The sequence below is a fragment of the Centroberyx gerrardi genome, chromosome 12 (genome assembly GCF_048128805.1).
Source record: "Centroberyx gerrardi isolate f3 chromosome 12, fCenGer3.hap1.cur.20231027, whole genome shotgun sequence".
NCBI classification, from domain to species: Eukaryota; Metazoa; Chordata; class Actinopteri; order Beryciformes; family Berycidae; genus Centroberyx; species Centroberyx gerrardi.
The window spans coordinates 85,073-112,500 of NC_136008.1; the positions used below are offsets into that span (position 1 = coordinate 85,073).

The 27,428-nt window shown below is 43.6% G+C and overlaps 3 protein-coding genes and 1 pseudogene across 11 annotated transcripts in view; 1 reads left to right on the plus strand and 3 right to left on the minus strand.

The window, feature by feature from the left end:
- Positions 1-1,171, minus strand: part of LOC139918262 (GON-4-like protein) — a 67,111-nt gene extending 65,940 nt beyond the window's left edge. Inside the window, exons 1-2 of the mRNA XM_078287213.1 lie at positions 1,159-1,171; positions 50-386 (exon numbers count right to left, since the gene is read on the minus strand). Coding sequence (XP_078143339.1) covers positions 50-314 — 265 coding nt within the window. The 5' untranslated portion in view covers positions 315-386; positions 1,159-1,171. The remainder of the gene's footprint in view (positions 1-49; positions 387-1,158) is intronic.
- A 796-nt stretch (positions 1,172-1,967) lies between these two features.
- Positions 1,968-14,210, minus strand: LOC144541935 (uncharacterized). 7 transcript variants are annotated; one of them, XR_013506922.1, is made up of 5 exons: positions 14,046-14,210; positions 8,426-8,581; positions 7,151-7,234; positions 3,382-3,599; positions 1,968-3,005 (listed from the first exon to the last, which is right to left on the minus strand). XR_013506922.1 is itself a non-coding variant. In XM_078287230.1 (4 exons), exons 1-4 carry the CDS (start codon positions 14,134-14,136, stop codon positions 3,550-3,552), a joined length of 381 nt encoding a protein of 126 aa, XP_078143356.1. In that variant the 5' UTR covers positions 14,137-14,210; the 3' UTR covers positions 1,968-3,549. The 7 variants fall into 7 exon arrangements, 1 of the variants encoding a protein (XP_078143356.1); XR_013506919.1 differs by having other exon boundaries at positions 1,968-3,294; positions 3,363-3,599; XR_013506921.1 differs by having other exon boundaries at positions 1,968-3,160; positions 3,324-3,599.
- Positions 14,211-15,462: 1,252 nt separating this feature from the next.
- tmem79b (transmembrane protein 79b) lies at positions 15,463-21,650 on the minus strand. 2 transcript variants are annotated; one of them, XM_078287243.1, is made up of 5 exons: positions 21,582-21,650; positions 17,667-18,375; positions 16,911-17,105; positions 16,214-16,442; positions 15,463-15,697 (listed from the first exon to the last, which is right to left on the minus strand). In XM_078287243.1, the coding sequence occupies exons 2-5, from the start codon at positions 18,295-18,297 to the stop codon at positions 15,496-15,498; spliced, it is 1,257 nt and encodes a 418-aa protein (XP_078143369.1). In that variant the 5' UTR covers positions 18,298-18,375; positions 21,582-21,650; the 3' UTR covers positions 15,463-15,495. The 2 variants fall into 2 exon arrangements, with proteins under 2 accessions (XP_078143369.1, XP_071763681.2); XM_071907580.2 differs by having other exon boundaries at positions 17,667-18,318; positions 21,582-21,640.
- A 3,337-nt stretch (positions 21,651-24,987) lies between these two features.
- LOC139914997 (rho guanine nucleotide exchange factor 2-like) overlaps positions 24,988-27,428 on the plus strand; it is a 58,258-nt pseudogene continuing 55,817 nt past the window's right edge. The window contains exons 1-4 of the transcript XR_013506929.1: positions 24,988-25,016; positions 26,262-26,542; positions 26,898-27,090; positions 27,394-27,428. The exon at positions 27,394-27,428 is cut by the window's right edge and continues 209 nt beyond it. The product of XR_013506929.1 is annotated as a rho guanine nucleotide exchange factor 2-like (transcript). The remainder of the gene's footprint in view (positions 25,017-26,261; positions 26,543-26,897; positions 27,091-27,393) is intronic.

Genomic DNA, 27,428 nt, shown 5'->3' on the forward strand with positions numbered 1-27,428 from the left:
ATTAAACATGTCCAATTAAACATGTCCAATTAAACATGTCATACTGTACCATCATGTACTGTCTCCGCCTGTCTGTCCCGTCTGGGGACACACACCGTCTCTTCCTGTCTGTCCCGTCGGGGGACACACACCGTCTTCTCCTGTCTGTCCCGTCGGGGGACACACACCGTCTTCTCCTGTCTGTCCCGTCTGGGGACACACACCGTCTCCTCCTGTCTGTCCCGTCTGGGGACACACACCGTCTCCTCCTGTCTGTCCCGTCTGGGGACACACACCGTCTCCTCCTGTCTGTCCCGTCTGGGGACACACACCATGTCCTCTCTCTTCAGAACTTTGGACTGAAGGAGACAAACGTCTTCTGCTTCCAGGCTTCGCTTCTCATGATGCTGCAGGAGGAACAGCGCAGTTTGTCAAAGGCTGTGTGTGTGTGTGTGTGTGTGTGTGTGTGTGTGTATAAAAACTATATTCCTAACTAATGATTGTGTTTTCAGACTCATCTAAGCAAAATTAGACAGAGGCAGAGAAGTCAAAACTGTATTATCAAGTTAGATTTAAGACTTTTTACTGACAGTAAAATGACATTTAAGAGCATTTAGCAACAGAAATAAACAGTGAAAACAGCTGTAGTCCCGTCAGTGTAGAACACAAAAGAGAATAAATATATGAATAAAAAATATATATCAGAATATACTGTAGGTCTGTGTGCCTGGGCTGAAAATAAACTGAATTCAACACGTACGATGCTTCACTTAACGCTGGAGATCAGATCTAATATGACTGAAGACATTTTAAGACAAACTGTTGCGGATCAGTTTCTACAAAGCATCGCGACAACTAAACCTGTCAATTTAACCGTTCAGCTGTTTCACACGAGGGGAAGGGTTTAGTTTAGTTTAGTTTAGTTCGGTTTGGTTTAGTTTAGTTTAGTTCGGTTTAGTTCCGTTTATTTGATGTGAATGGGCAGCAGCTGCTGTTGCTGTTGTTGTTGTTGTTGTTGTTGTTAGCTAGCGCTAGCTGCCAGTGTTACGGCTAAAATAAGATATAATGTTAAGATAATAATAATATAAGTTATGATACGATGAAACTTTAATGCTGAAACTGACTCATTATCTTAACATCTATTAAAGTAACTGGACAGAAGATAAAATACAGACTCACCCTCACGCTCGCTCTGATAGCCATTAGCTGTTAGCTAAAGGACCGGCGTCAAGCTAGCTGGAAAACACTCGCTTCCGGTGGACATTTTTCAAAATAAAAGTCGACTTTGTATTCATCAGAGAAAGTTTACATAACTGTCACCTGAAGCAAAGACGTCATAGGATCTAAAATATCTGTTACAGATATATAAAATAACTGTTATAGATATATAAGATAAATGTTATAAATAATTTATATATATCTATATATATCTATATATATATATATATTATTATTATTATGATTATTTATATCAGCTTACCTGACTGAACCGAAAAGATCTCCATCCCAGTACTTATTTACCCAAAGTGCCAATTTGTACATCTTTTAAATGCTTTTATGGATTTTTGTGATTTATTTTTTATTTGACAATTCAAAGTTTCAGTTTAGAAAACAGCCTTACACCCCCGAATGCTTTTATTTTGAAGGAAAAATCGCCAAACTGGAAATGTGGTTCCTGTTATTCCTTGTAGCTTCTCGTCACAGCTCGCAAAGGGCGCGTTTTTTTTGTGTCACAGTGAAATGCGTCCCACCAGAACCGGGAAACTTGCTGGGTTCCGTTCAGAGCCACAAATTCAGTTTCATGTCAAAGACATTTAGCGAAGAATGTTGTGAGCGACCTTCCGTGAAGAGGACAGAGGAAAACCTTTAACCTGCAGGTTCCTCTTATCTCCCATCAGCCTGCAGCTTCTCTGCTTTCTGTCTGGAGCCTGGAGCAGCTGCTGTCTGAAGGGTTCCACAGTTAGAACAGTCAAGGCAGCGGTTCTTGGTTCTTTTACAGGTTTATTGAAACAATACAGGTGTTGCAACCCCAGAATGGAGGAAAAGTAAAAAAAAATAATAATAATTCTATGCAGTTTTTCTAGAAAGATCTGAGTTCAGCAAAGTATTTTAAAAGCACATCAAATTCACAGTTAATATTTAGAATTCATGTGACCACAGAAGTCTATTTACAGGAAGAGGAAACAGTTTCTTCTTCATTTGATCTGTACAGGAAGCTCCGCTGCCTTTGAGTTGGAAGAAACTTCAGTTTTAAGGAAATCCTCCAATGTTCAGCTGTCATTGTTTCTTTCATCTATTAACATTTATTATAATATGGTTGTCATGTGACTGTATCATCAGGTCATATGAGAATTTTTTATTTGTTGCCGCTCCTCACCACATCACACAATTCTTTGTCCTGGTCATGTATAATTAATCAAATGACTGCAGTTTGCGTTAAGCCTGGGACACATTAAAAGCTTTTTCTAATCATAAGTGACAATGAAAAGATTGAGCAGCGCATATTTAACAACTGAAATTTGCAGATTTCCAGTCTTTTGTGATGCACACACACACAACACACACAACAGTTGTCTTTGAGGAGCACAAATCTAAAGACCACAGACCATAAATAAAAGACTGAGAATAAGCGTCCCCAGTTCTCTCACAAGAATGTGATTTTTCGTGGTTCACCTGTACTTAGGAGAACATATTTTTCCATGATGTTTTGATGCCAAAACAAACTTGCAGCCCATATGACTTGCAGCAATTGTGTAAGTGCTGCAATTTGCATAGAAAAAAGACTGAGAAGAAGTTCAGGTTTCTTTTTCTTTCCCGGCTCAGCCATCACGCACGTTGGATCTTGTGTTTACACTTATGTATTTTTTCCCTCTTGCTTCGTCTGTCGCAATCTCCATTTTCATTGGCTATTGAAAATTGCTGTTTAGATTTGAGTCTTGAGAACTACCCTGAACTACCCTGAACTCCCTGAACTATCCCGAACTACCCTGAACTACCCTGGACTACTGTGAACTACCCTGGACTACCTGAACTACCCTGGACTACCCTGAACTACCTGAACTACCCTGAACTACCCTGAACTCCCTGAACTACCCTGAACTACCTGAACTACCCTGAACTCCCTGAACTATCCCAAACTACCCTGGACTACTGTGAACTACCCTGGACTACCTGAACTACCCTGGACTACCCTGAACTACCTGAACTACCCTGAACTAACCTGAACTCCCTGAACTACCCTGAACTCCCTGAACTACCCTGAACTACCTGAACTACCCTGAACTACCCTGGACTACCTGAACTACCCTGGACTACCTGAACTACCCTGAACTACCCTGAACTACCTGAACTACCCTGGACTACTGTGAACTACCCTGGACTACCTGAACTACCCTGGACTACCCTGGTGCTATCATCGGTCTGTTCTAGATGTTGTGGTGCTATCATCGGTCCGTTTGCTCTAGATGTTGTGGTGCTATGTCTGGTGGGCGGGGCTTGGTGAGGAGAGCTGTAAGAGATGTAAAGCCAAGGTGTGTTGATTGACAGATGATGTCATGATTGTGGGCGGAGTCATCCCTGTGCCCGCTCTCCAGTCTCCGGGTCGACTCCACTGTCCAGCTCTGACAGGAAGCAGGAAACAGTCTGTTACAGCCTGTCTGTTACTGTCTGTTCTGTCTGTTACCGTCTGTTACTGTCTGTTCTGTCTGTTACCGTCTGTTACTGTCTGTTCTGTCTGTTACCGTCTGTTACTGTCTGTTCTGTCTGTTTATTATCGTTTGTTACTGTCTGTTCTGTCTGTTACCATCTGTTACTGTCTGTTCTGTCTGTTACTGTCTGCACTGTGGGTTTATTATCGTCTGTTACTGTCTGTTCTGTCTGTTACTGTGTGTTACTGTATTGTATTGTTTATTTAGATCCCCATTAGCTGCTGTGATTGCAGCAGCTGCTCTTCCTGAGGTCCACATAAATATTATTGACAATACTTTTGTGAATTGATACATATAACATACACCTATACATACACATACATACATACAGTATATATATACATACATACTTATACATACACATAAACTCAACAACACACAACTAACAAAACTATATAGTCACAAAAATATGCATCATCATGCTGGCTATGAACTATAGTCAGCCTATCCATTTAAATGTTACGTTATGTTATAACAGGCTAGTCCATTTCCTGTGTCAATAAATATAATCTTAGCATCTTCTTGTTACTCTCTGTTATTATCTGTACTGTCTGTACTGTCTGTTACTGTCTGTACTGTCTGTTTATTATCATCTGTTACGTCTGTTCTGTCTGTTACCATCTGTTACTATCTGTACTATCTGTACTGTCTGTACTGTCTGTTACTGTCTGTACTGTCTGTTTATTATCATCTGTTACTGTCTGTTCTGTCTGTTACCATCTGTTACTATCTGTACTGTCTGTACTGTCTGTACTGTCTGTACTGTCTGTTTATTATCATCTGTTACTGTCTGTTCTGTCTGTTACCATCTGTTACTATCTGTACTGTCTGTACTGTCTGTACTGTCTGTTTATTATCATCTGTTACTGTCTGTTCTGTCTGTTACCATCTGTTACTATCTGTACTGTCTGTACTGTCTGTTTATTATCATCTGTTACTGTCTGTTCTGTCTGTTACCATCTGTTACTATCTGTACTGTCTGTACTGTCTGTACTGTCTGTTTATTATCATCTGTTACTGTCTGTTCTGTCTGTTACCATCTGTTACTATCTGTACTGTCTGTACTGTCTGTACTGTCTGTTTATTATCATCTGTTACTGTCTGTTCTGTCTGTTACTGTCTGTACTGTTGTTTATTATCGTCTGTTACTGTCTGTTCTGTCTGTTACCATCTGTTACTATCTGTACTGTCTGTACTGTCTGTTACTGTCTGTATTGTCTGTTTATTATCATCTGTTACTGTCTGTTCTGTCTGTTACCATCTGTTACTATCTGTACTGTCTGTACTGTCTGTACTGTCTGTTTATTATCATCTGTTACTGTCTGTTCTGTCTGTTACCATCTGTTACTATCTGTACTGTCTGTACTGTCTGTTTATTATCATCTGTTACTGTCTGTTCTGTCTGTTACCATCTGTTACTATCTGTACTGTCTGTACTGTCTGTACTGTCTGTTTATTATCATCTGTTACTGTCTGTTCTGTCTGTTACCATCTGTTACTATCTGTACTGTCTGTACTGTCTGTACTGTCTGTTTATTATCATCTGTTACTGTCTGTTCTGTTTGTTACTGTCTGTACTGTTGTTTATTATCGTCTGTTACTGTCTGTTCTGTCTGTTACCATCTGTTACTATCTGTACTGTCTGTACTGTCTGTTACTGTCTGTATTGTCTGTTTATTATCATCTGTTACTGTCTGTTCTGTCTGTTACCGTCTGTTACTATCTGTACTGTCTGTACTGTCTGTACTGTCTGTTTATTATCATCTGTTACTGTCTGTTCTGTCTGTTACCATCTGTTACTATCTGTACTGTCTGTACTGTCTGTTTATTATCATCTGTTACTGTCTGTTCTGTCTGTTACCATCTGTTACTATCTGTACTGTCTGTACTGTCTGTACTGTCTGTTTATTATCATCTGTTACTGTCTGTTCTGTCTGTTACCATCTGTTACTATCTGTACTGTCTGTACTGTCTGTACTGTCTGTTTATTATCATCTGTTACTGTCTGTTCTGTCTGTTACTGTCTGTACTGTTGTTTATTATCGTCTGTTACTGTCTGTTCTGTCTGTTACCATCTGTTACTATCTGTACTGTCTGTACTGTCTGTTACTGTCTGTATTGTCTGTTTATTATCATCTGTTACTGTCTGTTCTGTCTGTTACCATCTGTTACTATCTGTACTGTCTGTACTGTCTGTACTGTCTGTTTATTATCATCTGTTACTGTCTGTTCTGTCTGTTACCATCTGTTACTATCTGTACTGTCTGTACTGTCTGTTTATTATCATCTGTTACTGTCTGTTCTGTCTGTTACCATCTGTTACTATCTGTACTGTCTGTACTGTCTGTACTGTCTGTTTATTATCATCTGTTACTGTCTGTTCTGTCTGTTACCATCTGTTACTATCTGTACTGTCTGTACTGTCTGTACTGTCTGTTTATTATCATCTGTTACTGTCTGTTCTGTCTGTTACTGTCTGTACTGTTGTTTATTATCGTCTGTTACTGTCTGTTCTGTCTGTTACCATCTGTTACTATCTGTACTGTCTGTACTGTCTGTTACTGTCTGTATTGTCTGTTTATTATCATCTGTTACTGTCTGTTCTGTCTGTTACTGTCTGTTACTATCTGTACTGTCTGTACTGTCTGTACTGTCTGTTTATTATCATCTGTTACTGTCTGTTCTGTCTGTTACCATCTGTTACTGTCTGTACTGTTGTTTATTATCGTCTGTTACTGTCTGTTCTGTCTGTTACCATCTGTTACTATCTGTACTGTCTGTACTGTCTGTTACTGTCTGTACTGTCTGTTTATTATCATCTGTTACTGTCTGCTCTGTCTGTTACTGTCTGTTACTGTCTGTACTGTTGTTTATTATCGTCTGTTACTGTCTGTTCTGTCTATTACCGTCTGTTACTATCTGTACTGTCTGTTACTGTCTGTACTGTTGTTTATTATCGTCTGTTACTGTCTGTTCTGTCTGTTACCGTCTGTTATTATCTGTACTGTCTGTTACTGTCCGTACTGTCTGTTACTGTCTATACTGTCTGTTACTGTCGGTACGGTCTGTTCTGTCTGTTACTGTCTGTCCTGTTGTTTATTATCGTCTGTTACTGTCTGTTCTGTCTGTTATCGTCTGTTATTATCTGTACTGTCTGTTACTGTCCGTACTGTCTGTTACTGTCTGTACGGTCTGTTACTGTCTGTTCTGTCTGTTACTGTCTGTACTGTTGTTTATTATCGTCTGTTACTGTCTGTTCTGTCTGTTACCGTCTGTTACTATCTGTACTGTTGTTTATTATCGTCTATTACTGTCTGTTCTGTCTGTTACCGTCTGTTATTATCTATACTGTCTGTTACTGTCCGTACTGTCTGTTACTGTCTATACTGTCTGTTACTGTCTGTTCTGTCTGTTACTGTCTGTTCTGTCTGTTACTATCTGTTGTGTCTGTTGTGTCTGCTCACCCATGCTGTCCTCAGTGTGTCTGTGCTGCGGGTTCGGCAGGTTGCTCCTGTCAGCAGCAGCTGAATCTAAATCCATGTGGATCACTACAGGAGAGACAGAAACAAAACACAATCCACTCAACAGGCTCAATGTGATGGAAAATGATGATGTAGTGTTTCACTTTATAATGTTGATTTTGTGCTCAGATGTATACTGCATGAGCAACAACTTCTGAGTATGCTGCCCCATGATGCACTGCAGCTGCATAACCTCCATGGCTGTGTGTCACATCTATAACAGATGACAAAGTGATTTGTTTTGTTCAGTCTGACTTCAGACTGAACGTCCATCTGGTTCCACTCCATCATTCAGCTGAGATTTCCTCCTTGTTAGCCGTGTGGGGGGGGGTTGATTTTACCCGACCCAATCACTGGCGACTGACGTATCTGAACCAATCATTAGTGACTGACGTATCTGAACCAATCACTGGCGACTGACGTATCTGAACCAATCATTAGTGACTGACGTATCTGAACCAATCATTAGTGACTGACGTATCTGAACCAATCACTGGCGACTGACGTATCTGAACCAATCACTAACGTATCTGGCCGCTCTGACGTTACTTGCTGAATGCTGATGATTTACTAACTTCACCAAGAATGTTGGTCGTTTTTGACAAAAATATCGTCTTTGCAAAAACTTTCAAACTTTAGTCCCGCCCACAAAGGCTCTGATTGGCTCAATTGTTTCTCTGAGCGAGAACATGGCGTTGACGAGGGAAACATCAGACTTTGAATCGCTCAACAAAATCTGAAAAGTGGGCAGGAGGAGATTCAATCGACTACAAATTGTGAGCTTGTAATTATAAGGTTTTTATCAAAATTGAGTTATCCACATTCTTAATCTTTGAATGTTGCTTTATGTTTTGTGGTGTTATATTTAAGAAAGAACATTTTGGGCTTAAATATTTAAAAAGATAAAAAGTTCTACCTCATTTCAGCATGGTATTATTAGGTTCTATTTTCCATCCAATCACAAAATTCAACGTTTCAATAAAGTCCAATCAAAATCCTTTCAGCCATGTCCTGTCAGAGGCTAGCTTATGTACCCTGAAAGGGTAGAAATGATGGCAGGATAGGAAAAATAGGAACATTTTTGAAGTTAATGAAGGTATCACTCCTAGACTCCCATGTAAACAGATGGTTTACATGGGAGTCTAGGAGCAGAATACTGTTAGTTGCCTTGTTAACACTAATTACAACAGGAACAAATATCACAAACAGGAAACTCACCAATAGCCACTTGTGATTGGTGGGGAATGTAGACGTTCTGATAGGTGGGTAGTGGTGGGAGGGGCTCTGAATAGACAGTGCTGACAGGCTGGTTGTTGGCAGAGGGGCTGAGGTCACTCCAGTATGGTCCAATGGCAGAGGAGGCTGCTGATACGTCTGTCAAAGGTCAAATCAAGAGGAAACAGGAACAAATTAAAGGTCTTTCTCAGTGTGTTGTTTGTGTTCGTCTCCTCCATGACACTTATGATGCAATATCTATTGGCCGAAGTACAACTCCAAAAGAAAAGAACACAAAGATGGAGGACAGATAGTAATCTCTGTATTTTACTTGCCAACTGGGGATGCAATGGATGGTGACTTGACCAGTTGTCATTTTTCATTAATTGAATGAAAAATTAATGAATGGGAAGCAACAAGATTCATTGTGAGAACGCATCATGTTCAGTGTTGTAGTCTACAGTACAGACAGTTGAAACAGCAGGGAAAATTAACAGCTGTGTCTTAATTGATTGTGCAAACACGCGGTCCTCTTCAGTCCATCTCCAACTGTAAAGATGCTCTCTCTCATCTCGAGATTATCTCTCCACTCTTACATATTCCATATGTACGGAAGAGTGAACCCACCTGAATCAGGTGACTGGTGGATGATTCTTCTGATTCAGACACACTGGCCCTGCCAGCCACATCCAAGCCTTGCCCTTATCAAGCACAGGTGTGGCATTACTGTTTTTTGATTTCCACCTTGAGAAGCAAAGGTAGATGACAAAAGATTTAAGAAGCTAAGTTAAGATAGCAGCAGTATCCACTTACCTAGTGTAAGGTGAGGGTGCTTGTCCATGTGGCAGCCTCCTTGGATTGCTGTTATCTGAAATATATTGCTCAAGGTCTTTATGATCACCTTCTGTAGTAATCTTTAGGCTGGATACTGTGGGCGGCTGGGTTAGGGTTAGGGCCTGCGGTGGATCAGGCCCTAGCTGCCCTAGTGTCCCCGTCTATATCAGTTTTGGCCAAAGCAGCTGCCCCAGTAAAAACTGCAGCACCATGGATGCCCTCCTTGCAAAAATACAGAGCCATGGTGGTGCAGACGCGATTGGCAAACACAGGAGCCTGTACCTGCGCCATCTGATGCATGAGTTACAGAATATGTTTTAATTGCTTTTTGGTTCAACCATTGGCCCTGTATTTGTGTATTGGACAGCAGCGCTCCTGGTGAACTGAAGCTATGCCAAGCTCTACAGTGAAGTAAGTGATGATATTTTGAACACAATCAATCGTCATGATGGCATAAACTAGGAAAATAATACCCAGGTTGCAAATAACGGGAATTATCCTTTATCGGCAGCGAAGCAGGAGACTTTCAGGACCCTCTTCAGGAGAGACAGCTGGTTCCGCCTCCTGGGCCTTATGGCAGCCATGTTTCAGGTGGTTACGTTAGCGGTGCTGTATATGCGGCCTGAGAAAGGTGCCTCTTGGGCCTGAGGCTGAACCCATAGAGGTCCCTGCAGAGCCAAGTGTGATTCAAGCAAAGGCTATGTATAGCCTTTCAGTGGTGGCAGCACACAGGCGATGTAGCGCAAGGCATCACTCTGAGCCCAGTGAGCCTTCGGCAGCTGATCTCTACAGATGCTTCCCTGGAGAGTTGGGGTGCAGTACATGAAGGCTGGGGTGTCAGCGGGCACTGGACAGGACCCTGGGTGGAGCTGAGGACAGTTCACCACATTTCCTGCCAGGGCTGCAGCATCATAATGTTCTGCTCGGTCTGTCCTGACCAGAATGTTCTGGACAGAGCAGTAGCCGCTGCGTACATCTACAGCAGACTGGCTGTCCAGAGGCAATTTGTTCACCTCCAGGGAGGCGACACATTGGCCACGATTCTTCTCCCTGGGGAGGGACGACCTCTCAGGACCAATGCGCTAGCACATCAATGCCCCCAGGGCCTTCTTTATACCTTCCCTCCATTCGGCTTCCTTTCCCCCATCCTTCAGAGAGTGCAGGCAGAGAAGGTGGGCCTGATCTTGGTTGCAATGAATTGGCCCCACATGGTGTAGTTCTCAGTGATACCACCCATGTTGGACCAGACACCATGGAAGCTTCCAATCTGGACAGACCTGTTGCCCCAGGTAGGGGCGTCCCTGATTCACCCTTCCTCAAGGGAAGGGGCTCTGGGTCTCGCCTCTGAGAGGACCGAGATATTAGACTGCTGGAATCTGCTGTCAGGACCATGCAGGGGGTTTGGGCAGCCTTGACCAGGGCAGCCTACTCCTACAGGTGGGGTGTGTTTGCATCCTAGTGTGGGGCACACCAGGTGGAGCCCCTCTCATGCAGCTCCAGAGATCCTGCAATTTTTACAGGAACAGCTGGAGGCAGGAAAATCCTCAACTACTCAATCGCAATCAAAGCTGCCCATGTTGGGGACTGTAAGCTTGCTGATAGCTGCTGTGACTTAATTTCCCAGTTCTTCAAAGGGGCTCAGAGGCTAACAGCCCATAGGAGGGAGATTTCCGCTCGCCTGTGGGACCTGGACAGGGTTCTGGGGGCGTTACAGCAGCTCCCCTTCGAGCCTCTTGAATCCATAGACCTGAAATGGCTGTCTTTAAAGGCATACTGAGTAGAATTTACCCCCTTGAAATAGCATAAACTAAAAAAAAAAAATGATCCTACTCAATCATGACTTATGGCCCATTGGTAGTCTGTGACAGTGTGTGTGTCTGCAGAGAGCCTGCCTTCTGCCAGGATTTTCTTATTTCTGAATGTTTGGGACGTTGCAACCAAAACCACTGCTAAATCGTTTTATATCTAAAAGCCTTGCTGGCTGTGGTAGCAGTCCTGAACTCTAAAACAGAGCAACTGGTCAGAGCTAGTTTGTATCATGAGCTGGCGGCTAGCTACTGTTAGCGTAGCTTCATTGTAGTAGAAAAGCTAACCGGCACCTACCATTCCAACAGAAAACAGGCCAACTCCACATCGCTCTTCATGCCCATCCTCTCCTTCAATACTCTCCAACGGGTGAAAGCCAACAGATTTGTTTTGGAACGAGCCTTGTCTGCTTGGCGTTTTGCCTCGCTGTACTTTTTTACTGTTTTTTACCGTTCTGGCAACCGCAGGGAGGAGGGGTCAACTTTGAAAGTTGTGTTTACAAGCCACAAGCAGTAAAATCCTTTAAGACCGCTTTCTTGCTGGCAGTGACCTCAACCCAGAAATTGGGGGAGCTGCAGACCCTGTCCATCCGTGACAGTTGCTGCAGGTTCTTACCAGATGATGCAGGGGTCATCTTGCGCCCCAACCCAGCATTCCTCCACAAAGCGCTCTCCAGAGCCCACATCAATCAGTCTGTTGACCTGCAACCATTCTTCTCCCCTTAGGAATCCAAGGCTGATGAACGATGGCGGTCGCCTCTGCCAGTAGAATACACCGGACGCACAGAGTGCAGAGAAACGGACCAATTGTTTGTCTGTTTCAAGCAGTGTTCCTGGAGCACGGTGACTTACGGTGCGCTGTGCGGCCATTTTTTTTTGATTTTACCAATTGAATGTTGTAGCCAACACCTCCTTTGGAGAGATGGTGCTTGGCACAACCCGACACTAGCAGTCGAGTTTCATTCTTTTTCCTGTTCCCTCTTGTCACTGTGGGCCAGCCCATCACAGCCTCAGTCAAGGTGACGTCCATGCCCCTTTTCAGGGGTAACCATCACTCCCTGAGTGAAGAGACTGTCTCTCCACCTACAGGCCGCTCGGAGACAGATCCAAATCAAAAATAACCACTAATGCCACACCTGTGCAGGTGTTTATAGGGGCGGGACCCTGGGTATGGCTGGTAAGGCTGGTGTGTCTTTTTATCCAGGTCACCTGATCCAGGTGGGATCATCCCCCTGTACTTATGGAATATGTAACAGAGTGGTAGATAGTTTCTTCATTCAGAGAACCACGGTTACATCATAACCAGATGTTCTCCGTTCTTCGGTCCAACTCAAACTGTAAAGATGTTCTCCGTTCTTCTGTTGAACTGGCACCTGGTTGAGAAGCTGGACTTCATCAATGCATTCTGGACAGACTTGGTAACCTCTCAGCGTATGTTAAGCCCACAGCTAGAATGCAGTATATTTGATTCAGAGCTTAGCTTTGACTCCTGGGTAAAGAGGATTCAGTCAGTTCCTATCAGGCTGCAAACTAAAGCTTTGCAGGCTTTCATGTTCTGAACAGCCTGCCTGAGGAGTCTGGGTCATCTTTCAATCCATCTTAAAACCATCTTTTATAGAAAAACATTTAATTTAATTTAATTTTTACTTCACTCACCTATTGTGGTTTATATTACATTTTTTGTGTTGTTTTGGCTCTGCTTCTGTATTTGGCTTTTTATTATCTTTACTTCCTTATCTCTATACAGCACTTTGTTTTGAAAAGTGCTATATGGAATAAAATTATTATTATTATTATTATTATTATGTAGGGCCATGATGTGGACCTATGAGGTGTTGCCATCATGTAGGACTATGATGTGGGAGTATGTAACTAAACAGATGTTGTCTGTAAACTTATAGTGTTGTGGAGCCTTTAACTTGGCGATGCGTGCCAATGAATCCTGTTGAACCTGTTTTTAGAGTAGATGGTAGGCGGCTCTGCCACTTCCTCAAAGCAGAACAATACCTCAACATCATCACTAACACCACCTCAACATCATCACTAACACCCCCTCAACACCATCACTAACACCGCTGAAAGGCTGAGCTCGGCCAACAGATGAATCCACTGGTTCTAATTTCTGAAACAACACTGTGGAAGTAAAGTCTGATATGTGACAGCAGCCTGTTGAAACAGGCTAGAAAAACCAATTAATAATAGAAATACAGTGGACACCTGAAGGGATAGCCTTGGTCTAATCAGCAAGCACTGACTCTGGGGATTTGGTTATTGATTGGTTGATTGATTGTTAACCTTTATTAGCAATGCTAGTGCAAGCAGAAAGCCATTGAAGTCCGAGAGGTTGTGCTGTATGCAAAGTGTCAGTTCTGCTGAACAGAGGAAACAAAGACAGGTTTTATTCCCACTGATGTTTTTTTCTTCCTAACTATATTAATAACCAACCCACTGTTTCGATAGACTCACGACACACATTTATTATTAAAATAAATCCTTTAACCCTTACCATGACTAACCATGAGAAACCAAAAACCTGCCAGTTTAATGCTACCGACCTACAGTATAACATGACTTTAGATCTTTTGTAAGTCTTGAAGAGCCACTATTCAATTCTGCCAAATAGGCTACTAGTTAATAAAATTAGATTTTTAATATTGGATCGTCATTTCTTCCCACAGTCTTCTTCCACCAAAATATACGGGCGGCAGTGAACAGTGTGAAGAATGAAATAAAGAGCTGTCGGTCAAATTTACCAGAAGACCCTAAAGGACTTAAGTCATTTTCTGCCGTTTTCCGATAAGCAAAGTAACTTTAAACTGACTGAGCGGGACTTTCTCTCCATACGAAGTTAAATTATAGCCTATTAGAAACCTTTATACATCAATCAGACTTGAAGACAACAGTGCTGAAACTGTAGCAGACATAATTATAAAATATGACCGAAGTACGGCTCCATGTCTCATAAATAATTTATATTAACTGACCGTATTTGTTTCTTCGCAGCCTCCTGAACGGACAGTTTTCTCTGATGCGGAGCAGACAGGAGGCTTTCCTCCTGACAGGCAGAGTCTCCATGGAAAATACAACTTTGTTCAATAAAACATGCGATAAAGACAAGTTTACTGAAGTAAACCGAGTTTCTGACTGACAAGTTAGTGTCAAGCCAGACAAAATGAAACACACTGGAGCCTTCAAAATAAAACCCATACTGACGAACAGAAGATGTTTGAAGAGCTTCTGCCGTAAATGAACAAGCAAAATGTTCTTTTCACAATAAAGCCATAACACAAAGGCGACGGGGCTGCCAAGAGATTTTCAGACAGCCTACTAAACTTATAAATTAATTATAAAAATCATTTTAATCTTCAGTGGCACAGCTGGCACAGAGTCAATCTCTGGTGTCAGTTCAGCCAGAATCAATCACTGTTTAATTCATATTCTTTTTTCAGTCACTGGGTTTTAAATGGGGGTTACATTTTACGATTTTATTTTGAAGGCCAAATCACCGGACTTCTGGTCGTACTCGGTCTGTCTGCGGGAGCTTGACAGCTCCAAATGTTTCCTGTCCTCCGACAGAAATGTCACCAGTTCGACCAGTTCAGCTGAAGTTGATCAGGTTTATATTACAGGCATTCATCTTATAGAAGAAAACATGTTCTGTATGGCATTTCTATCTGTTATTTAATTTCATTCAGTTATTTAATTTAATTTAGTTAATAGGCCACTTGCATGGTAGTTTTAAGTTTTCCATAATGTAGTTTTCTAAAATGTATTACAGGATTATTGTTTCTGTTCCACAAGGGAAGATAGAACAAATATGAATAAGATACAAAAAACGTTCATGTTGAGTAGAGTGTTTAATGCATTATAAAGTAGATATTACAAAAATAGATATCCAAAAATAGCCCAGACTAACAGGAACACAAACTAATTGATCCAGTTAGAGTCCAGTTAGAGTCCAGTAGCTGGTGACGAAACATTTACTCAGAAATAGATTCTACTCAAATCTAACAGAACCAATCTGTTCTACTGAGTTCTATTCTACTGCAGAGAATCTCTTGAAGCAGACAGACTGGATCTGAAACTAGTTAACAGACTGACATCTTCAGTGTTCAGGTTCTACCAGATAAAACCTTTGGCAAACATTTGGTACAACCTGTTTAAGTTGGATCACCACAGCAACAGCCAACCAGTGTTACCGTTGGATCACCATAGCAACAGCTAAGCGCAGTTCTGTTGAATTGATTGAATTGAAAAAGATAGGATCTTGGCATCCAGCTGTTTCCCAACTAAATATTTCAGTTTTCAGTTAAATTTCAACATGCTGTGAAACTAAATATTATCTCATTATGTTCATTTACAGTGCAGCCCCCCCCCCCCCCTCCTCCTCCTCCTCCTCCTCCTCCTCCTCCTCCTCCTCCTCCTCCTCCTCCTCTATCCCCAGAACCTCTGTCTGCCAGCAGGGGGGGGAGGCGGGTCTGGAGGCGTTTCCATGGCGAAGATGGATCCTGCAGCCTCCATGGTGAAGATGAAGTAGATGTTTGCTGCCAGCATGGCGACGCTGGGCAGGAAGGAAAGACCGAAGCCGAATCCTCGAACGCTGCTGCCGAGAGCCGCAGCGAGCCAGTACAGCAGCCTGGGGACACAGACACTGCTGAACACTCCTGAACACTACTGAACACTCCTGAACACTCCTGGACACTGCTGGACACTGCTGAACACTCCTGAACACTCCTGGACACTGCTGGACACTGCTGGACACTGCTGGACACTGCTGAACACTCCTGGACACTGCTGAACACTGCTGAACACTGCTGAACACTCCTGGACACTGCTGAACACTCCTGGACACTGCTGAACACTGCTGAACACTCCTGGACACTCCTGGACACTGCTGAACACTGCTGAACACTGTTGGACACACCTCAACACTCCTCAACACTCCTCAACACTCCTCAACACTCCTACACCCCTTACTTCAAGCCTCGTACTCCAGGTATTTTACATCTTTATTTCATCTTGTCTGACAGATTTTCTACTTTCTGTGTTTTTTGTCATTCGATGTTTTTTAATCACGTCACTTCTATGTTTTATGCAAATAAGCTGAGCTGAACTGAGCAGTCAGATACATTTCATCTTCTAAAGATCTTACCGTCCGAGGGCGAAGACGATGGTCAGCAGAGGAACCAGCTTCAGCTGCTCCTGGCTCAGGTACATCGCCATGACAGCCAGCTGCAGGAAGTAGATCAGGAAGAGGGAGGCGGAGTCGGACACAAAGCGCCGGTGGACGTTTACGTCCCGGACCTCCACCTTCCCCCCATCCTCCAACTGAGGCTCGACCTCACCCGTCCTCAGCCGGCTCACACCCAGCACCAGCCATCCTGCAGGAGGAGGGAGGGAGGGAGGGAGGGAGGGAACGAGGGAAGGAGGGAGGGAGGGAGGCAGGGAACGAGGGAAGGAGGGAGGGAGGGAAGGAAGAAGGGAAGGAGGGAGGGAGGGAGGGAAGGAAGAAGGGAAGGAGGGAGGGAGGCAGGGAAGGAGGGAAGGAGGGAGGAGGGAGGAGGGAGGGAAGGAGGGAGGAGGGAGGGAGGGAAGAAGGGAAGGAGGGAGGGAGGGAGGGAAGAAGGGGAGGAGGGAGGGAGTTTAATAATCCCCATTAGTTCTGTTCTTATTCATATTTTATTTGCTGTATTTATATTTTTCTTTGCTGTATCCTGTCACTGTTTACTGCTGCAACCATTTCCCCACAGGATCAAGTTTAATCTTGTTAATTATAATATTCCAATAGAACAATGGGAGCAGCTTATGATTTTATTTTATTTAGTTCTATTGTTTCCTCCTGTCCTCACCCAGGACGATGGGTGCGCTGGCGAAGACGGAGCAGCGCAGCGTGTAGACGAGCCTCAGGGGGGCGCCGTCCAGCAGCGGGGCGTCGAACGGCAGGAAGACGAAGCCGCCCCAAACCAGGAAGGGGAAGAAGAGCGCCGAAGTGAACAGAGACACGCCCACTTTCAAGACTGTCCTGCTGGGACAGACACGCCCACCTGGGAGACAGACAGGCAGACAGGCAGAGAGACAGGCAGACAGACAGACAGACAGGCAGACAGACAGGCAGACAGACAGAGAGACAGACAGACAGACAGACAGACAGACAGGCAGACAGACAGACAGACAGGCAGGCAGGCAGAGAGACAGACAGACAGACAGAGAGACAGAGAGACAGACAGGCAGACAGACAGGCAGGCAGGCAGGCAGACAGACAGAGAGACAGAGAGACAGACAGGCAGACAGACAGGCAGGCAGGCAGACAGACAGAGAGACAGAGATTTTACTGATCCTGGGTCAGCCTCCTCCTCCCAGCAGTTTGCCAAAGGAGGCCAAAAGAAGATGATAATGATGATTGGTGTCATTATTACTATTATTATTATTATTATTATCATCATCATCATCATTTTTGCAGTGGAATCTGATGGTCAGGAATCACAGAAGATGAGGGTGCAAAGATTTCAGGAAGACGACAGAAAACCTGAGAGAAGGAAAGGAAGGAAGGAAGGAGGAAAGGAAACAAGGAAGGCACTAAAGAAGGAAGAAAGGCTGCTGCTTACATGTGGAGGCCGAGTCCTGCTGATAGTCCTGCTGATAGTCCTGCTGGTAGTCCTGCTGGTAGTCCTGCTGGTAGTCGGGGGCTCCTCTGGGACCCAGGAAGGGGCTCTTCTCGGACTCCATATCCCAGAATGCCTCACTCTCCCTGGGCCAGGGTGAGCGGAGGACAGTCACCGCTGGGCTGAAGACCTGAGCTGCTTTCTCTGGCAGGAAGTTGTCCTGTTCTCCTTCCTGCTCCGCTCTGCTCCCCAGCCCGGACTCCTCCTCCTCCTCCTCCTCCTCCTCCTCCTCCTCCTCCCCTCCTCCTCCTCTCCTCCTCCTCCTCTTCTCTCCTCCTGCCATCAGCTCCCTGTCGCTCTCCGTCCGACTCTCTGCTCCTTGGAGAGAAACGCATTCAGACCGGACGCTCCTCCTCTCTCCCTCGCTCTCTCTGTTCTTCACGGCACTTCTGTTCTCTCTCTCTCGGTCTTCAGGCCACCGGAGCGTAGCGGGCTCCAGACTGGCTGAACTCACCATGTTCTCCTCCTCTTCCTCCATCCCTCTCTTTGGTTCCATCTCCTTCATCTTCCTCTCGTGGTCCTCGGAGCTCCGTGTCGGAGCGGCGGCCCCGCTGCCTCCGGACAGCAGGGACATTTCTGTCTGTTGAGACGTCGTCTGTTTGAATGGAAACTCACAGCGTTAGAGTTCCAGTTCCTCCGACTGAACCCTGACCTGCAGGGAACAACAAATCTCCATTTATGCAGCATATGCAGTATTCTTTTGCAGTATATAGACAGTTCTTATACAGTATATATCACCTAAAAATTACAAACATATATTTCACATAAAATCAAACTGTCTGATGAACATTTACCAGTTTCCCACTCAGCAGAATCTACAGACCGCTCCTACAGACCGCTCCTATCTACAGACCGCTCCTACAGACCGCTCCTATCTACAGACCGCTCCTATCTACAGACCGCTCCTACAGAATCTACAGACCGCTCCTACAGACCGCTCCTATCTACAGACCGCTCCTACAGTATCTACAGACCACTCCTACAGACTGCTCCTACAGACCGCTCCTATCTACAGACCGCTCCTACAGTATCTACAGACCACTCCTACAGACCGCTCCTACAGACCGCTCCTACAGTATCTACAGACCGCACCTACAGACCGCTCCTACAGTATCTACAGACCGCACCTACAGACCGCTCCTACAGTATCTACAGACCACTCCTACAGTATCTACAGACCGCTCCTACAGACCACTCCTACAGTATCTACAGACCGCTCCTACAGACCACTCCTACAGACCGCTCCTACAGTATCTACAGACCGCTCCTACAGACTGCTCCTACAGTATCTACAGACCGCTCCTACAGACCGCTCCTACAGTATCTACAGACCGCTCCTACAGACCGCTCCTACAGACCGCTCCTACAGTATCTACAGACCGCTCCTACAGACCACTCCTACAGACCGCTCCTACAGTATCTACAGACCACTCCTACAGACCGCTCCTACAGTATCTACAGACCGCTCCTACAGACCGCTCCTACAGTATCTACAGACCGCTCCTACAGACCGCTCCTACAGTATCTACAGACCGCTCCTACAGACCGCTCCTGTAGCGGTCTGTAGGCGGCTACCATCGCCTGTATTTTCAGTTTATTTGACACAGCAACACCAGTAACCAGAGGCGTCAGTTTATAAGATCAGATCTTAATAAACCTTATTCTCTTTTTCCATCACAGGAACTTTGAACAGCAACATTTGGGCCGAAGGCCGCAGAACTGGAACAACCGCAATGTTGAGGAAACACGCTGGATAGAAAAATTGAGAATGTCTCCCAACACGTACCTCCATCTCTTCAAATTAAGGATGATAATGTTACGTAACATAACGAGTGTTGAGCCTTAACGTCACGTAACAACCAGCTGTCCGGTCCCGTTCCGGTTCACACTACTCGGACTAACCGAATCCGCTCTCAAATTCAGTATCAGCACCTGGACTTTCAGGTAGTGAGTCTGGTTATAGGATGCGGTTGTCACTCTCCTTAATAACTGAAGTGCGTGTGACACTGCAAGGGGAGTTGTGCGTTTTTTTACATGTTTCAAAATAATAGCGATCTCTGCCGAGCCTCTGTGCAACGCGCAGCGAACGGTTGCCATGGTAACGACGGACTCAACTGAAGTGTTAAGCTGAACCCGCTGTATAACACTAAATACAAGCCTTAGCTGAGGACATCATTTTAGGGCCTTCATTACCATGACCATGTAAAATCATTATTTAAACTGATTTATGTTTCCATCATTATTGGATCTCAGTTCTGTGAGTGCAGGAGAGAGATCCAGTCTTGCTCTGAGAAGACTAACCTATAATATGCACTTTGGTATTATATTTATTATTATTTGTAATAATATTTTTGTTTTAGACTACTTATTTCTTCTGCACTGACTGAAGAAAGTACATTAAACATTCACAATTAAAAAATATTATCAGTTTATTTTTCAATTGATCCTGTAGCCTAATAAAAATGTTTATTTATGTTATTTTAAGTCATGCTTTCATAAACATATTTAAGGTTTATTTATTAATTCGGTAAAAATGCATCACTGGAAAAATGTATCTTGCCATGGCAAACATCCCTTAGCCGCTACTTTTCCCATCTGGCTGGCTACTCAAAAATTTGGGGAACCCCCTGCTTGCACTATATTGTGTTGACTGCTGTAGTGTGTTGGTCATGTTAAATAAAAAGTACATTCATGTAACTGCTTTGGGGTCAATTCTTAATGTAAACATTAATATTTTTAATAATGCACCAGGTTAGAGGGTTCCTTGTACAATTTACAGCATTAGTTCTCTGAGAATCTCTTTCATATCCAAGCAAAATTGATATTGTAACTGAAATATCCCTAACCGCATCGATATTGAATCGAATCAAATCAAATCAGAAATTGAATCGAATTGGGAAATCAGTGGCGATACCCAGCCCTACTACAGACAGTACAGTATCTACAGACAGTACAGTATCTACAGACAGTACAGTATCTACAGACAGTACAGTATCTACAGACCGCTCCTACAGTATCTACAGACAGTACAGTATCTACGGACAGTACAGTATCTACAGACCGCTCCTACAGTATCTACAGACAGTACAGTATCTACAGACAGTACAGTATCTACGGACAGTACAGTATCTACAGACCGCTCCTACAGTATCTACGGACAGTACAGTATCTACAGACAGTACAGTATCTACAGACAGCTACTACAGTATCTACAGACAGTACAGTATCTACAGACCGCTCCTACAGTATCTACGGACAGTACAGTATCTACAGATCGCTCCTACAGTATCTACAGACAGTACAGTATCTACAGACAGTACAGTATCTACAGACAGCTACTACAGTATCTCTGTATACAGCAGAGTGACAGGCTGGGAAGGTAAAATAGGTAAAACTTGAATCTCTAAACTCTAATCTCTATTTAAAGTTTGTTAGATGTGTCACGTGAATTCCATCCCAGGTAAGAAAAGTCTGTTTCAGGTGAGTCAGGAGAAGCAGAGCCAGGTGGCTGGTGGCTCCGCCCACTTCCCTGTTTGTACTTTTGCTTCATAATGGCGGACATTTCCTACTTGAATAGATACAAAGTGTCCGACATAAACAAACCGGAGTGAAATTACTATTTATTTACTAATATTACAAACCACTAAGAGTTTTCCTACCAGCTCAGCTGTTTCTATCAGACGTGAAAACATGGGACTGTAAACAACAACAACACGGCGGACTTTGAAACAGCAGACTGACCGAAAACTGGTTTATCTGGTGAAAACAAAGATTAAAAACTCATTTCACTAAAGTATTAAATACCCACTTTACTCGACAGATGCAATACTCGTTTTACTCCACAGATGAAATACTCACTCTGCTCTCCTGTTGAGTTGTGAAGTTTCTAACTGTCGGCGGACTGCGGGACGTTCAGGTGTGTTCAGGTGAATTAAAGGCTTCTTCTCTTAAAGGGGAAGCCGGACTGCCTGTAAACCCCGATATTAGAACAGGCCTCTCTATTAACTTGTTAACGGAATATTAGGATATTAATTAGGGGTCCAAGCACGTAGTGCTGGAACCCCATTGTTATTGATGGGATTATTCGTATTCTTTTTCTTTTTCCTCTTCTTCATCTTCTTCTTCTTCCCTAAAAGTATCAGGATCTCAGAAACCATAAGACCCACAGCAGCCAAACTCCAGATGCATCATCTCTGGACTCCCATGATTACAAGTTGAAGCTATCAAAAGATTTTTGATATTCCATACTGTTTTTATATAATTGGCTTCCAAAGCTTTGTCAAATGTTGTGGGCAGGGTCTATTTTACAAAAAATGCCATAACTCATGAACACATTGTGCTATCTTCACCAGGTTTGGTAAACTTGTTCAAGTATCTACTCTGAGATAATGTGCAAAATTTGCTGTCACTTTGCCAATAGGGGGCGCTAAAGCAACCTCATAAAATTTAAATGTCCGTGACTCAGTGACTGTAAATTATAGAAATAAAATTCTTTCATTCAGAGACCCAACATGCCACTGGGATCACACTTGTACACACTTGGACCCCACCAGTTGCCGCTTGCGGCTATATTTATCGCTATAGTTATTAGGATACGTTATAATATATATTAGGCGATATATAAAGCTATATGATTGGATATTTGCTTTATAATGTCTCCTTAAGCAGCTGTGGGTTGCTGTGCCTGAGTTACAGCATGGTTTATTAGAATATCATACAGAATAACATTAGAGTTATTCATAAGAGTTTGTGTTTTTAGCATTTAGCTAAAACTTACTTTTGGCTAATATTCAGGTTCATGTTTTTGCCTTATCAGTTAAGATAATTAGAGATGTTTCTAATATCATCTGGCTCCACTGTCAAGCTCCTGTTGCTACTTTATTATTACAGCAGCATGAGAATGACAGACGAGTTAAATTATGGCAATATGGGTGTGCTGGCAGTATGTACAGTTTTTGGGATGCTCAGTCAGTAAATATTTGTTCTTTATTGCAAAGTATATTTATTTTGGTTAAGTTTGACCTGAACACATTTTCAGGAAAGATGTGGTTTCCCTGACATGCTTTCATAAAACAAGTTAGGCCTTATAGTCAATTTTTAGAATGTTTTTATACGTGAGATAGGCCAGTGAAAAAAACATTTCAAAGGTATTGAAGGATCAAGATGATTCTTTAATATTAATATATCGTGTTGCCCAACTGTGTTGCCCGTTTAATACTAGAAACATTAATTTGTAGAAAAAAAACAGTAGATGGTGATAATGATCCTGAAACCTGAGATATTTACTGCATTCTGAAGTTTTCCAGGTGAAGTTTACCCCAGTCTGAAGTTTTCCAGGTGAAGTTTACCCCACTGCACAAACATAAATTTGTGCACCATTTTATACACACAACCCTATAATTCAGCCTGACATGTTTGGTATCTTTGTTTAGAAACCTTGGAATCTTGACTACAACTTACAATTTTGTTCTGGCTGTGAAACATGTTTGTAATGATGGACCTGCGCAAGGGACCTTAGGATAGAAGTGGTTGTAACTTTCTCCACATCTACCCAACCTGCTTTCTTTTTCTTTCCTCTTCCTCCTCTCTCTCTTCCTCCTCCCCCTCCTAATAAGAATAAGAATAACAGTGGAATAAAACACAGATGACAAAGCTGCCTGACCTTTAACTGGGAGAGATGGCTTGTGGGTAAATGCTCTGTGACAAGGATGTCATGTATTAATTATAAGGAGAAAAACCTTAATTTAACCATTTTATTTACTGGGTGACCTGAATGTGGTGAACATTTGAATAGACTAAGACAGTAATAAATGTTAAATAATCATAAACTTTATTTATATAGTTCTTCAGAGAAGTTTGTTCTCTCCAAGTGAATTTGGGCAGATTGTTCTCCATGAAGACACAAGTATCAACTTGAATAATTGATAATCATCTATGGGTTCCATTGTGCAGCTCTGACCAATCAGGAAGAGATAGTCAGCCACCTGTAGCTGGTCACCATGGCAACCTGTGGTTTTAACTGTGTCATAACAAAAATGGACCACAACACCATAAAGGTTAATCAGTTTTATTTTAAACTAAACTAAAGATACAGAAAGATGATGTAGTGTGATCCGTCAGTATCCAGGTAAGGTGATGAGAGCCTACAGGTGGGTCTTCTAGTCTGGCTACAGGTGTGTCTTCTAGTCTGGCCCACAGGTGTGTCTTCTAGTCCAGACCACAAGTGTGTCTTATAGTCCGGCCTACAGGTGTGTTTTATAGTCCGGCCCACAGGTACGTCTTCTAGTCCAGCCTACAGGTGGGTCTTATAGTCTGGCCACAGGTGTGTCTTATAGTCTGGCCACAGGTGTGTCTTATAGTCCGGCCCACAGGTGTGTTTTATAGTCCGGCCCACAGGTACGTCTTCTAGTCCAGACCACAAGTGTGTCTTATAGTCCAGCCTACAGGTGTGTCTTATAGTCCGGCCCACAGGTGCGTCTTGTAGTCCAGACTACAGGTGTGTCTTTGAGGTTTAATCACAGCCACTGGGCCAATCTGCAAAATAGAAATGAAGCACACAGAAAAGACACCAGGGAGAGACAGGCAGGACTGTGAAAACCAGAAGATGCTCGAAGCTTCGATGCCTTTAGCTTAGCCTTGTCAATATTATTTATGTAGGCCAAACAAATGACATGTTAGACCTAGAAGCTGCACTAACCTGTGTCAAATGTCTAGTGAAGACTATAGTACTGTAGTATAATATAGTATAGTATAGTCACAGTTCTATAGGTCATATAAATGCTGTTAGGGCCAGTAACTAGCCTGTGGAAAACGGTTTAATGTTACACTGTTGTAATGTTAGCATGTCTTATTCTAAAGTCAGAATGTTTTTTCAGCTCTGGGCTGCTTCAGTGTTGGTGGGAGAATATTTGGCACTGAACCAGTCCTGAAGTCCAGTCAGCAGAGAGCTCTCCCACACAGTAAATACCTCTGGAACCACTCCGCCCAAGCTTATCTGCCACAACTCCACTGCTGGGGAAAGCTGAGGTGAACACATATCAGATTATCTACAGATATTAATTTACACATGAATGATTTAGTACACACATAAACAGCATATGTTGGACAGAGTCTCTCTCTCTTTCACACACACACACACACACACACACACACACACACACACAGAGGTAAGTTACTGATAGATGAGTCAGATGGAGGACAAGCCTCGCCCAGGGAGGAGCAACATAAAGTCAAACCGGTTTTCTGAGTTCGAGTGACAGACTGAAACCTGCTGCCTGCAGCTCTACAACAAAGGTAGGCAATGGAGTTAGTGAAGCCCGACATAAATTCACTAATTCTTCATTGTATGTAGACTGTAACAGAATGTCCTAGCTGTTTATTACATGTATTTTCAGATTGTAAAGTTGGAGGATAAAGGTGGTGGAGAGAGGGACAGGCTCTGACAGGCGGTGATGGAGTTTGTGTCGGCTGAACAACATTACATTACATTTTATTATTTATTACATTACAGCCTTCCACTGTCTGTAGGCTGACAGCTCTACTGAGGGCTTTAAGGACAGAACACCTGCTGGCAGAATCATATTATTGTCTTCAGATAGTTAATAGTCCAGACGTCACCTCCATCTGCAGCAGTAAGCTTACTGTTCAGTAACTAAACCTCACTGTTCAGTAACTAAACCTCACTGTTCAGTAATTAAACCTTACTGTTCAGTAACTAAACCTCACTGTTCACTAATTAAACCTCACTGTTCAGTAATTAAACCTCACTGTTCAGTAATTAAACCTTACTGTTCAGTAACTAAACCTCACTGTTCAGTAATTAAACCTCACTGTTCAGTAATTAAACCTTACTGTTCAGTAACTAAACCTCACTGTTCAGTAATTAAACCTCACTGTTCAGTAACTAAACCTCACTGTTCAGTAATTAAACCTTACTGTTCAGTAACTAAACCTCACTGTTCAGTAATTAAACCTTACTGTTCAGTCATCAGATCAGATATTTCACAATAGATAGACAATAGATGGAACAAATATTCCTGTGACCTGAGAATGATCATGGTGTGAGGGAAATGACTAAGAGATTTTGATTTGATTTTTTAAGATCTCTGTCTGCCTGCCTATCTCTGTCTGTCTGTCTGCCTGTCTGTCTGCCTGTCTGTCTGCCTGTCTGTCTGCCTGTCTGCCTGTCTGTCTGCCTGTCTGCCTGTCTCTCTGCCTGTCTGCCTGTCTGTCTGTCTGTCTGTCTGTCTGCCTGTCTGCCTGTCTCTCTGCCTGTCTGCCTGTCTGTCTGTCTGTCTGTCTGTCTGCCTGTCTGTCTGCCTGTCTGCCTGTCTGTCTGTCTGCCTGTCTGCCTGTCTGCCTGTCTGCCTGTCTGTCTGTCTGTCTGTCTGTCTGCCTGTCTGTCTGCCTGTCTGTCTGTCTGCCTGTCTGCCTGTCTGTCTGTCTGTCTGTCTGCCTGTCTGCCTGTCTGCCTGTCTGTCTGTCTGCCTGTCTGCCTGTCTGTCTGACTGTCTGTCTGTCTGCCTGTCTGTCTGTCAGATGATCAACCCCACACCCCACTCCTTCCTCTCAGGGCGATGTGTTTCCTGCCCCTCCCCGTCACCCCTCCAGACCCCAGGCCACAGTTTGGATCCCCTCCAGACCCCAGGCCACAGTTTGGATCCCCTCCAGACCCCAGGCCACAGTTTGGATCCCCTCCAGACCCCAGGCCACAGTTTGGACCCCGTGCAGGCCCAGAGCCACAGTTTGGACCCCCAGCGCAGACACAGCTGGCAGCCTGCTGACCCTTGGCTCTGCCCCCCACAGTACCAGCAGCACAGGTCTGGAACCTCTCAGTCAGTTCCTCTGACTGATCAACTAATAATCTATCACACTGAACAGATAATCATATCTAATAATCTATCACACTGAACAGATAATCATATCTAATAATCTATCACACTGAACAGATAATCATATCTAATAATCTATCACACTGAACAGATAATCATATCTAATAATCTATCACACTGAACAGATAATCATATCTAATAATTTATCACACTGAACAGATAATCATATCTAGTCATCAGTCAGATAATGAATGCATATCAACAGGTTTGACAATTTTAGTGGTAAATGACATTAGAGATTGTCTCTCTCTCTCCCTCTCTCTCCCTCTCTCTCTCTCTCCAGTGTCAGTCTGGAGGGGTTGGACCAGGAGGAGTTTGAAGGTTTTCTATTGGCCGCTCTAGGCTCCTCCTCCTCTCGGAGTGGGCTTGATCCTCATCGAGCGCCCATCACTTCCTATGGCCAGGAGTTGGACTCCCTGCTGTCCGTCACGGAGGAGGAGGCGGGCTCTGCCTGCCAGCTCTGCTCCTCATTGGAGGTGAGACAGGGTGTGATTAAGCAATCAGACTGTCGACCAATTAGTGAACTGCAGACCGATTAACAAAGCAGCGTGCAGACCAATCCCTCGCTCCGCTCTACATTGGTTTTTAATAGGTAGAGCAAGGCACTAACACTGCCAGGGTTGAGGGTTCAATTCCCTGTGTATCTCAATGAGCAGAGCAGGGTAGACACTCTGATACTGATGGTTTTTGTTACAGGATTCCCCCCCAACACACACACACACACACACACACACACACAGTGCCACCCTCTGACACACTGGTGTCTTTGTATCTGCCAGGTTCAGCTCCACCAGCTGCAGGCTTGGAGTTCCTC